Source organism: Trifolium pratense, linkage group LG6 (genome assembly GCF_020283565.1).
Source record: "Trifolium pratense cultivar HEN17-A07 linkage group LG6, ARS_RC_1.1, whole genome shotgun sequence".
In the NCBI taxonomy this organism is placed as follows: Eukaryota; Viridiplantae; Streptophyta; class Magnoliopsida; order Fabales; family Fabaceae; genus Trifolium; species Trifolium pratense.
Window position 1 is genome coordinate 11,448,294 of NC_060064.1, and position 14,597 is coordinate 11,462,890.

General features: G+C 31.0%; 1 protein-coding gene across 1 annotated transcript; it reads left to right on the forward strand.

Annotated features, from left to right (window-relative positions):
• The first annotated feature begins 11,205 nt into the window (after window positions 1-11,205).
• Window positions 11,206-13,828, forward strand: LOC123891729. Its single transcript, XM_045941629.1, has 9 exons — window positions 11,206-11,274; window positions 11,390-11,452; window positions 11,708-11,847; window positions 12,436-12,630; window positions 12,731-12,835; window positions 12,937-13,003; window positions 13,096-13,191; window positions 13,275-13,377; window positions 13,505-13,828. Exons 1-8 carry the CDS (start codon window positions 11,206-11,208, stop codon window positions 13,365-13,367), a joined length of 828 nt encoding a protein of 275 aa, XP_045797585.1. The 3' UTR covers window positions 13,368-13,377; window positions 13,505-13,828.
• The last annotated feature ends 769 nt before the right edge of the window (window positions 13,829-14,597 follow it).

The following is a 14,597-nucleotide window of genomic DNA, read 5'->3' on the forward strand; positions in this document are numbered from 1 at the left end:
AAGAGACAGATTTGTTTTTTAATAAATTTATTTATTTATGAATGTTAGATTAATTATTAATTATTAATGAAAAAAAATACAAGAGTTTTTGCTCTTTCTTTTTCAATTTAATTTAATGATTTAATGATGGATGGCGTCAGCCTCAACAGACGCTAAGTAGCATTGTTTTTATTTATTTTTGCAGTGTCCATGTACCGTCTTCAAAAGCGGACTTTATGTTTAAAAAATCATTTAAAACTAAAATTTAAAATAGAAAAGTCATAGCGTCCAATGTATAGACGCAATATAAACGCTAGTAGCGTCAGTGTCGCGGCAGACGCTAATTTATTTGAAGCTACAACACATTTTTCTTGTAGTGAATTTTGGGCAGTACCACGAAACGTCTTAAAGAGAGCGACCTAGTCCGCGACTCAACCCAGCAATCTTTTCGGTGGCTGTAAAAATTATTTTTTAACTGTTTTTTAAATCCGAATACAACAATTTTAAGACGTTTCTTTCTGCCATGGCTACCGAAGAAATTACTGTTTCATATTATTATGTCGCTGACTATGGGAAACCATTTTGGTTTAAAGGGAATCACTTCAAACATTAGCAACAAAATAAATCATATTTTTAGAACAATAAAAGAGTTGCTAACGTATTGAAGGATTATATTTCAATTGTATTTGAAACAATTGAACAAGTTTAAAAATGATAAAAAGTCTAAAGAAGATGCACTTGAAAGTCTGATAACTTGTCTTCTTTTGAAAGAAAAAGTTGTAAAGCAAGATCAGAAAAACAACGAAGTGCTTGTTGTCTCGAACAACAACACTAGAAACAGAAAAAGATACTCATCACTTTTGTTGATGAATGTTGAGATTATTTTTCATAAATCTTATGGAAAATAAAAGTGATAAATGATGTTCTTGACATGTTTCAATTCTTTGGAATTGAAATTGAAAATTAGTTCAATAAGAAAGTCAAGTAACTTCATTTTGTTAAGGCACAAAATATGATTCCCATATTTTTTAATGAGAATGAAATTATACATGAAACAACTACAGCTTCCTTTTTTGAGATGAACGGTAAAGAAAAATAAAATAAAAATAAAGAACATTTTACCGAGCTAGTTGTTATAGTCATGTTTAATTTCGGCATTGCATCTCATTAGTGGGGGAATTCAATTAACTGATTGTTTTGTGCTAAATAGAGTGCCTAAGTGCAAGAACAAAATTCACTTGTGAAATTTTGTAGAAAAGACAATTTAACTTGTCTTATTTTTTGAACTTGGAGTAATTTGACGTAGGTTCAAATTCTCGACTCCTAGAGAGTTAAACTCACTAGTAAAGCCCATGAATGTGTATTTGTTGATACACAGTTATCATCAAAGCTTGTAGGTTGTAGCCTAAATGCTAAAATGATCATAGAATCAAAAGATGATTTCTATGAAAATGAATTTCTCTTTAAAATTGGGAAATAGTGGGGGCTCTAGTGGAGGCATTGTACCTGATCACATTCCAGTGATCAGAAGCAGTAATGAGAACATCGAACAAGATGTAATAGAACCTCAAAGAGGTAAGATAGCAAAAAGTTGCTAAAAAGTATGAACTTGATTACATGGTTTATAGATTAGAAAAGGATCCAACGAACCTCCAAGAAACTATCTTTCTTGGATGCTGATTTATGGTTGTAGCCGTAAATGATGAGATAGATTCTCTATGTTGATTTATGGTGGTAGCCGTAAATAATGAGATGAATTATCTATTGTCTAATAAGACTTGACATTTAGTAGACTTGCCTCATGAGTACAAATTGAATGATTATAAGTAAATTTTAGAAAGGAAAACAAATATATATCTTTTCAACATGTTTTCTCCAATTACAAGAATAATATCCATAAGGCCAAATGGATGTTATAACTACTTTTCTAAATAGTGAATTGGAAGAAGAAATTTTTTTTGGAACAACCTAAATATTTTTTAACTCATGGGCATGAAAACTAAAGTCGATAAGTTGGATAAAACTTTGTAGAGTCTTAAACAAGCCAGATGAAATGACATGAAAAGTTTGACAATTTGATGATTGTCAAATGAATTTCGAAGTAAATGTAATCTTCAATATTGAGATTATTGATCCATGAATGCAAATTTCCTTAAATCAATCTCACTATGATGAGAAAGTTTTAAAGAAATATATTTACGGAAGCAAACTTGTTTGCATACTATATGATCCAAGTGTAAAAACTATGGAAGAGCACTGTTGAAAGTGTAATACAATCATAATATGAAAGCATTATTGACATTCGGTATGTCATTGATTGTACTTGACCCGACGTTGCATATGTAGTAGCATTGCATATGTCGTGGTATTGTTGTGCAGGTTTGTTAGTAAACTGAATAACAAGCATGATTGTGCTTTTGAGAGATTCATGAGATAAAAATGACCATGAATCTCATATTATTATTAGAGATTTTCTGAAGTTCTTGAAGGATACAGTGATGTAGATTGGAATACATTATTATATGATTCCAAAACAATTAGTGACTATATATTTGGAATATATAGTAGAGAAACTGTATCTTGAAAATCAGAGAAACAGACTATATTGGCTTAATCCAATATGGAGTCTAAAGTGATACCATTAGCCACAGCTAGTGATGAAGTAAGTTGGTTGCTTGCTATTTGAGATTCCTTTATGGAATAATCTATGTCAGATGTGTTGATCCATTGCGATAGTACCGCGGCTATTGCATAAATTGAGAACCGTTATTATGACGGTAAAAGACGTCAAATAAAAAGAAAGCACAACACAGTGAGATAGTTAGTCTCTAAAGGTGTTGTAAGAATGGGTCATGAACACACTGATGAAAAATTTAGCAGATCCTTTGACGAAAGGAATAGCTAAAGAGGAAGTCCATTATACATCTGGAAAGATGGGACTAACGCCTAAATGAATTTCTCATGATGGAAACCCAACCTAAATGACTGGAGATCCCAAGAAATAGGTTCAATGGGTAATAACAAGTTGTGAGGAGTTAAAGATGATCATGCAAGTAAAAATAAGAAAAGCATGATTCCTGAAAGCGAAAGGATGAGATAATAAAACTCTTAATGAGATCTATACTCTGTATGAGTGGAGTACCGAGCTTCAGGAGTACTCTTGATAGACTCACCTATATGAATGTGGAACTAAGGCCGGTTCCTATGGAATTTAGAGGCGAATTCCTAAAGCGTTCATGAAACTGGGATACACGTGCAGGGCCATTAAAGCACGGGCTATAAAGATACACCTTAAGAAAAAGTTGTGTGCGGGTTTGAGAAAAATCCGAGATAGAGTTCAAGACAAGTGTCACTCTTACTAAATCGGGCTCTTACTTGCTATGTAAAGGTTCAAGTCATAGACACCTTTGCTTATGCACAATCTTTTAGAAGCGTCCTACGATATTTTGGAATTTTCTTTTAAATTCAAGTGGGGGATTGTTGGAACAAAGTTCACCTTGGTGTGTGTGAATTGAAAATAAAATTGAGTCCCTTATCGGGTACTAGAGCATACTAGTATGTTGTAGCATACTAGTGTGTAATTTTGAGAAAATAAATCTATTAAGTCTCACAATTATTTATTTGATTTATGGTGATTTTATTTTTCATCAATTTGTAACCGTTAATTTATGGGAGAATAACTATATTTTATGGCTACACTAAGACTTCCTACGGGAGTTTTTTTTATGTTCTTTTTGAGCCGATACCCATATATCATAGAACAAGGAGTAAGTTCCTTTTTACAAAAAAATAGATGAAGTGAGAAGGATAACAAGAAAAAGTGGCTATAAGAAAATACTAGGTTTTTATCCTTAAAAACATAGACGAACGATAATTGATGGCTGAGTCTCCATCACTTTGCGTTTAGATACTATGGCAGTAAGGCTCATACAAAGTTGTTGCTACAATTTTCCTCTGAAGGTAATTAATCTCCCACTTTGTTTTGTTTGATTGTTTCCATTGAAAGGTTATTTAAATGCCTTCTTATAGTTATAGTTCCATATATTGGACAATAAGTTAAAATCAAACAATTCGTTTTTCTTTATGAAAAAATATATATGTTTTCCAATTCCTATAATGATTTTAATATGTTGAAGCATTTTGAGTGTAAGCTCCCGAGAGGTTAATTGAGTTAATCCAATTCTAATAATAATAATGATAATAAAGGGGGTGTTATATATATTGTATGAAAGTTTTATGCTTCTGATTGAACCATTGCTATCTAAGGTTTTATTGGTCATGTTACGGTGTTTTTGATAAAGGTTCATAATTAAAGATGATTTAGAAAGATATTTGATTCTAAATTATGTTTTGAATATAATGGATTTTCTTTGTAGATTTTAAGTTTGATATATCTATATTGAACTCGTTCCATTGTCTTGTTAGACTTTTAATTCTAACGAAATTATTTGTGTATATTAGAATATTTCATAAGTTGAAGTTTTGAATAAAAGAGAAACCTTATTACTTTTAATTTGGTTTATGAGTGATAAAGTTATCACTAGTTCCTTCAAATTAAGAATGGTCATTGCACCATTATCCCATTGATTTAAGAATGGTCTTAGTACCATATTGGAATGACATCAGTGTCATTATATTGATAGATATTGTAGTATATCATCAATACATGTGGTATTGTAGTACCACATGTGGTATCGTAGTTTCGTTGATTCATAGATTGAGGTTGTAGCATCAATTTGAGTGGTATTGTAGTACCACTGAATCACCGATGAGTAATAGATTGATGTCGTAGCATCAATTTGAGTGGTATTGTAGTACCATTCAAGAAGGTGTATTCTTTGACCGATTTCTACCGTGCAGTAGCATATCGGTATACAGTTGTAACTGGGCTGTTTTATCCTGGGGACGGCGTGGTTGATAGCCTGCTTGCACAATTTTGGGCAGTACCACGAAACGTCTTAAAGAGAGCGACCTAGTCCGCGACTCAACCCAATAATCTTTTCGGTGGCTGTAAAAATTATTTTTTAACTGTTTTTTAAACCCGAATACAACAGTTCTTACTAATAAAAATTATAAGCTTTGTACCAAAAAAAAAAATTTATATCTTCATAAGCTATTATTTCATAAAATATCTTAACAAACCTATAAATAATACGTAAATGTTTATTTATTTATTTGTATAAGGTTATTTTGCATAACCATTTGAAGTGTAAGTTTCCACATTTAAGATAATCACACACTTCAATTGGACATGTGCAATAATTCACACCTTATTTGTTTAATTTAATTGAATAAAACTGTACTCCATTTTAATTCAGATTTTTTTGTGTTTGTTTTCACATGTACAGTACTGTATGTATCAGATCCAAACACCTTCATTTCATAATAAGTGATTCCCTCTTTAATTAGCATTAATAATTAACAATAACATCATCAATCGTTTTGACTTAACGTGAGATTTCAAATTTAAATTTTAAGATTAGTGGAGGGAATTTGAGTGACATTTCTTTAGCATTAATAATTAGCAATAGGTTATATCATCAATCGATCGTTTCAATATGGATGGATGGACGTGTCATTTGAAATCTAAATAGCACGAATCTACAACATATCTTGATGTCCTCTTTGCTATCGAGGTGACACGTGACCTTTATAATATAATGAGGCAACAAATCAATCGAAATAAAAATTTAAAAGTTAGAGAAAAAATATGCACAACTAATTTCTAGTATTTGAATTTTTTTAATGTTTTTTCAGATATCTGCTTAAATTTGATATTACTCCATCCATTTTTATTTAAAAAATGAGTTTATTTTTTAGATTTATAGAATAGAATGTTTGATATTTGTTTTAAATGCAGTTTTACTCTTCTTATTTTGGATAAATCGGAATTTTATCACATATTTCATTAAAACGGTAATTAATTTATCTCTGTAACTCCAAATTTAGTGGAGTTTGATTCTGTGGAAAGTTAACTCGATTACGGTCATTTTGGTATCAGTTTGTTGAATTATTGATCAAAATTGAGTTACTAAAATTGAGGTACCAGTTTGCTTCTGAGACTCAACTTCAAAGTTTCGCACATAACTCAATGTTGATCAATAATTCACCAAACTTGTACCAAAATGATCGTAATCGAGTTAACTTTCCACAAAATCAAACTCCACTAAATCACAATTTATATCTTAAATAACACACACACACACACACACACACAGGTCAGGATCAAATAACATCAACTAGTTTGACACTAAATGTTATATCTCTCAATAACGTTTTAACCGATATAAATTTTATAAAATTCACCGTTGGGTTGAAAGTTTATATCATATAGATCATTTATGTAAAACTTCAGACAAATCCAAAATCATTTGATATGTTATTGAGATACATCAAACTAACGGTTTGTGTCTTTTTTTAAATGTTCAATCTTTATGTGTCACAATAGCATATCAAATGATTTTGGATTTGTCTGAAATTTTATGTATCGCAATAGCATATCAAATCCAAAATCATTTGATATGCTACACATCCCACATATAATTTTGTATTTGCTTGCTGAGAAAGACTTGGATAGACACAGACCCAAATAATATTTTATTTGAACATACACACTAATTTAAAAATTTAAATCAAAAATAATATAATCACATCAATCAACATCATTTTATTTCTTTTCTTTTTAGTTTTTGCTTGTTTATGTGAGTATGTCTAACACCTCATATTTATATTTATGACTATAAAAAAATTTCTTGCTCGCTTATATCATGAAATTTGTTGACCATAATTTAGTACAAGTTCTCCCTCATAAGAACGTCATGTATCCTTCCAAAATGGAGAAAGTCTTAGCACAAATATAAATAATATTTGTTAGGCACACTCATAGGAAATAAAAAATTATGTGACAATTTTAATTTTTGTAATTTTTGTATATATACGCTAAAGCTTGTGTCCAAATAATTGTACTTAAGCAAATCTATCTCCTCCAAAATATTAGTATTATCAGATCATGCTGTGCTTGCGTCCATCTTATTCTTCTTTAACAATGATGGCGATATTTTTGATTGTCACTAAATATTTTTTTCTTTTGTGTGTAAACTCGGTTCTAATTAGTGAAAAGAAGTAAAATTTAACTAAATCTTATTTTTTATATTAATTGAATATAGACTCTTCTAAGTTCTAAACAATTTGTTTTTAAGAAAAATTCATTTATCATTTTATCTAAATTAGCTAAATGTTGCCTCTAATTATTTTCGCTTGAGGAAAATGTTCTTAAAATGTTAGAATTCAAAATCTCAAACAATGTCTCAATTGCTATAAAGAAAAAAGTATCAGTTCTTAGATAGTTAGCTCTTTCAGATTTGACCTTTAGTTCAATTAATTTAACTAGTTGAGCTACACATCCCACATATAATTTTGTATTTGCCTACTTGTATAAGGAATGAAATTTAGGTTGAAAATGGCCAAAAAGAAAATTATAAAAATTATTTTGGGGAGAATTGACACAAAACCATGAAATGGAAGAATTTGATGGTAAAAGACAAAGATGGGGAGCCACGTCCTTTCTATTGACTAGAAAAAATGATTTTTTTAAGTTTAAATTACACTACATGTCTTTATCTTATCTTTTTTTTTGTAACACTTTATTCTTTATCTTTTGTTTGTAACACTTTAGTCCTTTATTTTTTTTATTTGTAACACTTTAGTCCTCTTTTTTGTAACAGTTTGGTCCTTTATATTTTTTTATTTGTGACACGTTGGTCCTTTATTTTTTATAAATAAATAAGATAAGGACCAAAGTGTTACAAAAAAAAAAGATAAATGACCAAATTGTTACAAAAAAAAAAGATAAAAGACCAAACTGTTACAAAAAAAATAAGATAAAAGACTTGTAGTATAATTTTACCTTTTTTTAACTAGAAAGAATGATAAAAAGTGTATATCGTCAAAAAATATATGGTTTCTTGATAAGATTGATATTTGGCCCAATCCAAAACCAATAGAGCAATACTCACAAAATTCAATCAAAAGTGTTTTTTTTAAACAAAATTCATCTACATTTTATTTAGAATTGTGGCTCCTTTATATGCAAGGCCAGTTTTTTAGTACATGGAATATCATTATTAAGAGAATTTCAACATTGTTAGAAAATTGAATGGTAGGGTGAGTCATTAATGATGGGGGATGGTTACAAATTTATATTGCTGAAGTATTATTAACCCTAATTTTTAGCTGAGGATTATACTCTGATTCAGCTGAAGCACCATTAATCCTAGTCTTTGACTGAAAGTTATACTACGCTTGAAGTTAATGACGTAAAAATCATATAAATAAAGTATAATTTGACTTAAGATTATACCCTATTTCAACTGAAACACTATTAATCTTAGTCTTTGACTGAGGATTATACTTCGACTCAACTGAAGCATTATAAACTAATCTTTGGGCTAAAAGAATTTCATTTGGTTATAAATATATTATACGACAATTAAACTTCAAATTTTAATTAAGTTGAATCGGTAAAGGGTAAAGTTAAATGCATGAATCCTCTTAAACACAAGTTCAACCCTTGACTAGCAATATTTAGTTTTTATTTACTAACATATTTTCCCCCATTGTTCGGGTTAAATTTTTAAAAAATTATTATTTGTTATACTTTTTTTTATACCAAAATTATTTGTTATAAACAAGTTTTTTTATCGAAGTTAAAATAGTAAATGTTTAGAATGAATCAAACGAGTACATATATAAGCATAATTTTTTTTATTTTATATATATATATATATATATATATATATATATATATATAGATAGAGGAGGGATCCGTTGATTCCAGGAGTAAGTCTTCATTGGCTTACTTCGCTTAATAACTCGATATCGGCATTATATTTCTTCAATCCAACCGTTAAATTCAAAATGTCTCTCTCGCCAATCATAACACATGAAGGAAATCTAACACATAGTTATCTTAAAAAAAAAACATAATCAAGCGGATAAACAATAATAACGATAAAAATGATAAAGGAAAAACACACGATAATTTGTTTACCCAGTTCGGTCCAACAATGACATACTCTGGTGGATGAGAGAGCAGCCATCCATTCCACTATATCAATGAGTTTGGTTACAACAAGATGCCGAAAGAGTTACAAGATTCTATCATTTCTTGAATCTCTTCCCGTGGCCAAGAGACTCAAGATTTAGACTACCCAAGATGTATCTAATAACCATTTGTCCAACCCTACAACCCATATTATTTTTCTCTAAAACCCTAGCATTTGTGTTTGCGGCAAATCTAATAAAATTCCCTACATCTTACTTCTTTGTGTTGCTCTCTTCTCTCTTTCTCAATTTTTATATACAAATAGCACATTTATTTATAGAAAAATATATGCCTAAATAACATAAACAAATTAAATATGATTTAAAATAAAACATAGTTCAAGTCAAATATTCTTCAAAAACTAATTTTTTTCACAATAAAAAAAATTCTAACTTATGAAATTTCAAAGTATACTCAACCATTATCTTATCTGATTTTATTTAAAAAATTAAGGGAATTAAGGACTATTTGAAAATCTCATTCACATCCTTCATCTTGTTTTCTAGCGTAGAGTCAAATCAAATAAATAAAAGAACAAGAAAAAGTGAAATTTGAAGAAATTATATATCCTTGTCCATTTTATTTGAAACTCAAAGTCTATAGAATTTGTTAGTCACGTGGTTGTACATATATATCGTAATGAGGTTATCTTTCTTATCTTCTCTATGGTAGTGCATGCCAACTATCAAGTATGAATAAATTAAGAGTACTCCCACATGCCCATACTGACATATAGCATATGATACCATTACCATATGCTACAAAATTCGTCGTAGTTGTTATTTAAGAAAGGAAAATGCTAAACAGTGCCCCGGGGCACTGTTTAAGGAACTAAATATAGTAATATCACATTGAAGTTTGTGCAGTCAACGCCTCGAAAGTGTAAACATTGTTATTTTTAATTTTAAAATTTCCTTTTTTGGTTTTCTTAACCGGTGCCCCGGGGGCACTGGTTAGCATGACCCTTTAAGAAATATTCAAAGGTAAACACTAGTAGAAAAATGACTTTTGGTTTGGAGATACCACTACCGGTATGTGAATACCAGTAGTGAAATACATTTGACCAAAGGATTCCACTACTGATATTTTTAAAACGGTAGTGGAAAGTTCAGAGACAAGGGATTTCACTACCGGCTTTGCTAAATCCGTAGTGGAAAGTAGACACGGTGGCAATGTCGTAATTACGTACAAATTTGTTTTAATTATCTTCCACTACCGATCTAGGATTCACCGGTAGTGGAATCCTAATAGTGTTATTATTTTTTTCATATTCCCACTTTTCACTACCGATCTAGGATTCACCGGTAGTGGAATCCTAATAGTGTTATTATATTTTTCATATTGTCATTTTCATTCCCAATTTTCATACGCGTTCAATCTCCCTCCCACTGCAAACTCTCCATTCTCAATCGTCCCAAGTTCTTCCAAATCGTCCCAAGTTCTTCAAATCAAACACTCCAATTTCCCAATCATTCTCCAATCTCTCCATTCTCCATTCTCCATTCTCCAATCTCTCCAATTTCATTCGGTTTCATTCTCCAAACCCTAGAATGCTTGAATCGCCTCCAAATTTCTTCGTTTTTATTCGGTAAAGGTATGAATAAATCAAACTTCCTCCAAATTTCATTCGTTTTCGTTTTCATTCATTTTCATTCTTGTTCATTCGTTTTCATTCGCTTGGGTTTTCATTCGTTTTCATTCACGTCGTTTTCGTGGGTCTGTGATGTTCATTTCTGTGTGGGTCTGTGTTTTTTTGTGTGGGTTTTCATTCTTCTTCTGCTTGATGGCTTGATGATGAGAATGTCAATATAAAAATACAAATTTGCATGAGATTTGGAAGTCTGTGTAGGTCTGTGTAGGTCACTTTAGCATGAGATTTAATGAAAAGTAAAAAGATATATGGTCATTTCTGTTTATGATATTTATTTTGCTGCTATTTTGATTATTTTTTACTTCATAGATGATATGTAATGTTTTAAACCAAGCCATGTTTTGCTGCTATTTTGCTGCTATTATATCAGATTTTATTGTTGAAGCTAAACTCCAAATAGGCAAGAAAATTCAAATAACCAAGCCATGTTTTAATGTCAAAGTGTGATTCAAAATTCGTTATGTTGCTGCACATGAGGGTGTTAGGTATAAGCAAGTATATAGAAGTCACTCATGTTAACCTTGTGCTTAATATATTCAAGGTATATAGAAGTCACTCAAGTTATAGTGCTTAATATATTCAAGGTTGGCTAAGGAGTGAAAATATGGAGTTAGAATAGTGCTTAATATCTCTGCCATATAATATACTTACTCAAGGTGACCAAGTTTGATGTAGTTAGAATAGTAAGGGAAAATATGGAGATGGTCAAGAGGGTTTTGGTATGAGCCTAAGATAGCTGAGTAGTGTCTCTCCAAATACCCTTCAGCTTCACCACATAGCCTTATAAGATGGGATCTTTTCTTGCAAATACCCTTCAGCTTCGGCTTCAAGAAAACATACAACTTGGCCATGGGCAGGGGTCAATATTTATGGCCAATTGTATAAACATACAACTTGTTTTGATATTAACTAAGTTGTATAAACATATTTATAAAATTATCAATGCTTGTGCTGTGCAGGGGTTGCTGTGTTAGGCGGTGATTGCTGCTCCTGCGTTAGGCGGTGATTGCTGCTCCTGCGTGTTGCTTGTGCTGTGCAGGGGCTGGTGTTGCTCTTTTTTGGTGTTGTCATCTTTGTTTGAAGTTAGAAGGTTCAATCACGGTCTCATCTACAGGTACCGATTCTATTTCAAAACATAGAAGCTATAGGCTATGAATTTTTATTAAAATAGAATGCATAATCTAGTCATTCTGTTATAGGCTATGAATTTTTATTAAAATAGGGCGAGAGAATGTTTCGCAATAGTAACAACCTAGTCATTCCTTTAACTTAGAATGCATAAATTTCGAAACGTAGGTATGGACCGTAGTTGGATGAGAGCTAATCGATTAAGTACTGAGTACAGACATGGAGTGATGGAATTTCTACAGTTTGCGGAAAGTAATGCTGAACTAGAACGTCCTCCTCCTGAATTTCCTCCACTTTTTCTATGTCCGTGTATAAATTGTGCAAATAAAGAACCAAAACGTACTAAGAAAGAAATCATGAATCATCTAATTTGGATGTAGAATTAATTCATTGTTCAATGTGTACTAATTTTCTCATGTCTTGCAAGTGTATAAGAGAGTTGTTGGTGGGTTCTATTTGGCTCGACATGAGTACTCTAAGTGTTTGGTGCTCGTAAGTGTACTTTCTTATTTACTACTATCTCAATATCTGTTAATATGTTATATATCTCTCCTAACTTTAAAATTATATTCAGGTACATTCATCGTTTATGCATTGAAAACAACACCACAAATGTATATGGAATTTTGGAACCAACTTTTCTGAACATTGTTGGTGATGCTGGGAAAAAAAGTGATCAGAGAATATCTCAAAGTAAATGCAAGAAATACATCCAGCATAAGTTACAAAATGAAAAGAAAGAGTGTCAATTATTACCATTTAACCATGTGTAAGTTTGTATGAATTTGTGTATTTTTTTAATACTTATTTATTTTTTATAACTCATAGTTATTAACAATATAATACTGTTCTTCCACGCACGCGTACAGAGGACATTGGCAGTTGATAATACTTTGTCCAAAGATAAATACCGTGGTTGTTATTTGTTCACTACATTGGAAACTTAATCCAATAATGGAGAAAATTGTTTCAAGGTAATTAAGTTTATACTTTAGGGGTTTTGGTTATATACTATAAACATAAATTATTACAAATTTTATATGATTTTATGCGGCTTTTTTTTCTTATGAATTAGTGTTTTTACGGTTGATCAAATGGCGAATGGCAATAGAAAGAACAATACCGTATGGCTTTATCCACAAGTAAGTGTGGTATTCTAACTTTATATATATTTACTTTTTTGATAAGTAAGTGTGGTATTTTTTGATCAAATGTTACTATATATAATTTGTAGGCGAGGAAACAATATAATTCAAATGACTGTGGATACTATGTAATGAAAAATATGTTGGACATTGTCACTGCTAAGATAACTGATTCTTGGATGGAGGTAATAATTTTTATTTTTTATACATCAATAATTTTTTATAACCGAGTCAAGAATAGTTTTATATTATTATTTACTTATTGTAGGTATTTAATGACCCAAAAGAGTTAACAGCTGAGGAGATGTATGAATTGCGATTACGTTGGTCAACATATTTTTTGGAGTTATTGGAGGGTTAAGATTTATCTGGTGAGTTATAGAATAGTTAATTATTTGAACTTTGTTTTTGCAAATTGGTCTATTCAATACATTGCAGCAATTTTAGTTTACACTTGTTTATTTGAACTTTGTTTCTGTCAAATTTGAGATTCTGCAGGGTGATGAATTGGTTATTAGCTTTAGTTTGAGTCTTGGAAGCAGATCAGGTGATGGAATTGGTATTTTGGCTCGGATGTGCATCTCACTGTTTTGGACTGTTTATTTTGGACTATTTTAGGATGGTTTTATGAAGGAATTGGTATTAGAATTGGTATTTTTGTGATGGAATTGGTATTTTATGAAGGATTGGTATTTTAGAATTGGTATTTTAGGAATTGGTATTTTAGGATTGGTATTTTAGGAATTGGTATTTTAGGACTGTTTATCAGGTGATGGAATTGGTATTTTAGGATGTGCATACTGTTCTAGAGTTTTGATTTTTCATATTAATATGCAGGCACAGGAAGCTACAAAAAAACGAAAAAAAAAAAAAAAAACTAACATACCACTACTGATATTTATAACAATCAGTAGTGAAAACTAACATACCACTACGGGTATTTGTAATTACCCGTAGTGGAATCCTCAATTCTAAAAAAAAAATGGAATAGCATACATACCACTACCGGTATTTACAAATACCGGTAGTGGAATCCCAGATTCTAAAAAAAAAAAAAATGAAAACCATACATACCACTACCGGTATTTGTAAATACCGGTAGTGGAATCCCAGACTCTAAAAAAAAAAAAATGAAAACTATACATACCACTACCGGTATTTACAAATACCGGTAGTGGAATCCCAGACTCTAAAAAAAAAAAAATGAAAACCATACATACCACTACGGATATTGAAAATACCCGTAGTGGAATCTCATACATACCACTACCGGTATTTGTAAAAACCGTCGTGGAATCCTCATAAATTTAATTAATAATACAGTAGAAACCTGACATACCACGACGGGTATAAAAAGACCCGTCGTGGAAAGTATTGACTTACAACGACGAGTGTGTTTACTACCGGCCGCGGCCAGTAGTGGAATCCCTATTTGGCCGGTAGTGGAATCCCCTTTCTGCACTAGTGAAAACTACTATGACTATGACCATACCAAATTAGAAAGATGAGAAAAATTAATTCACAAGGCACCGTCATACTCATGTCATGTGTGTAGTGTGTACCCTCCTCTCCATCTTTGAATTTTGATCAT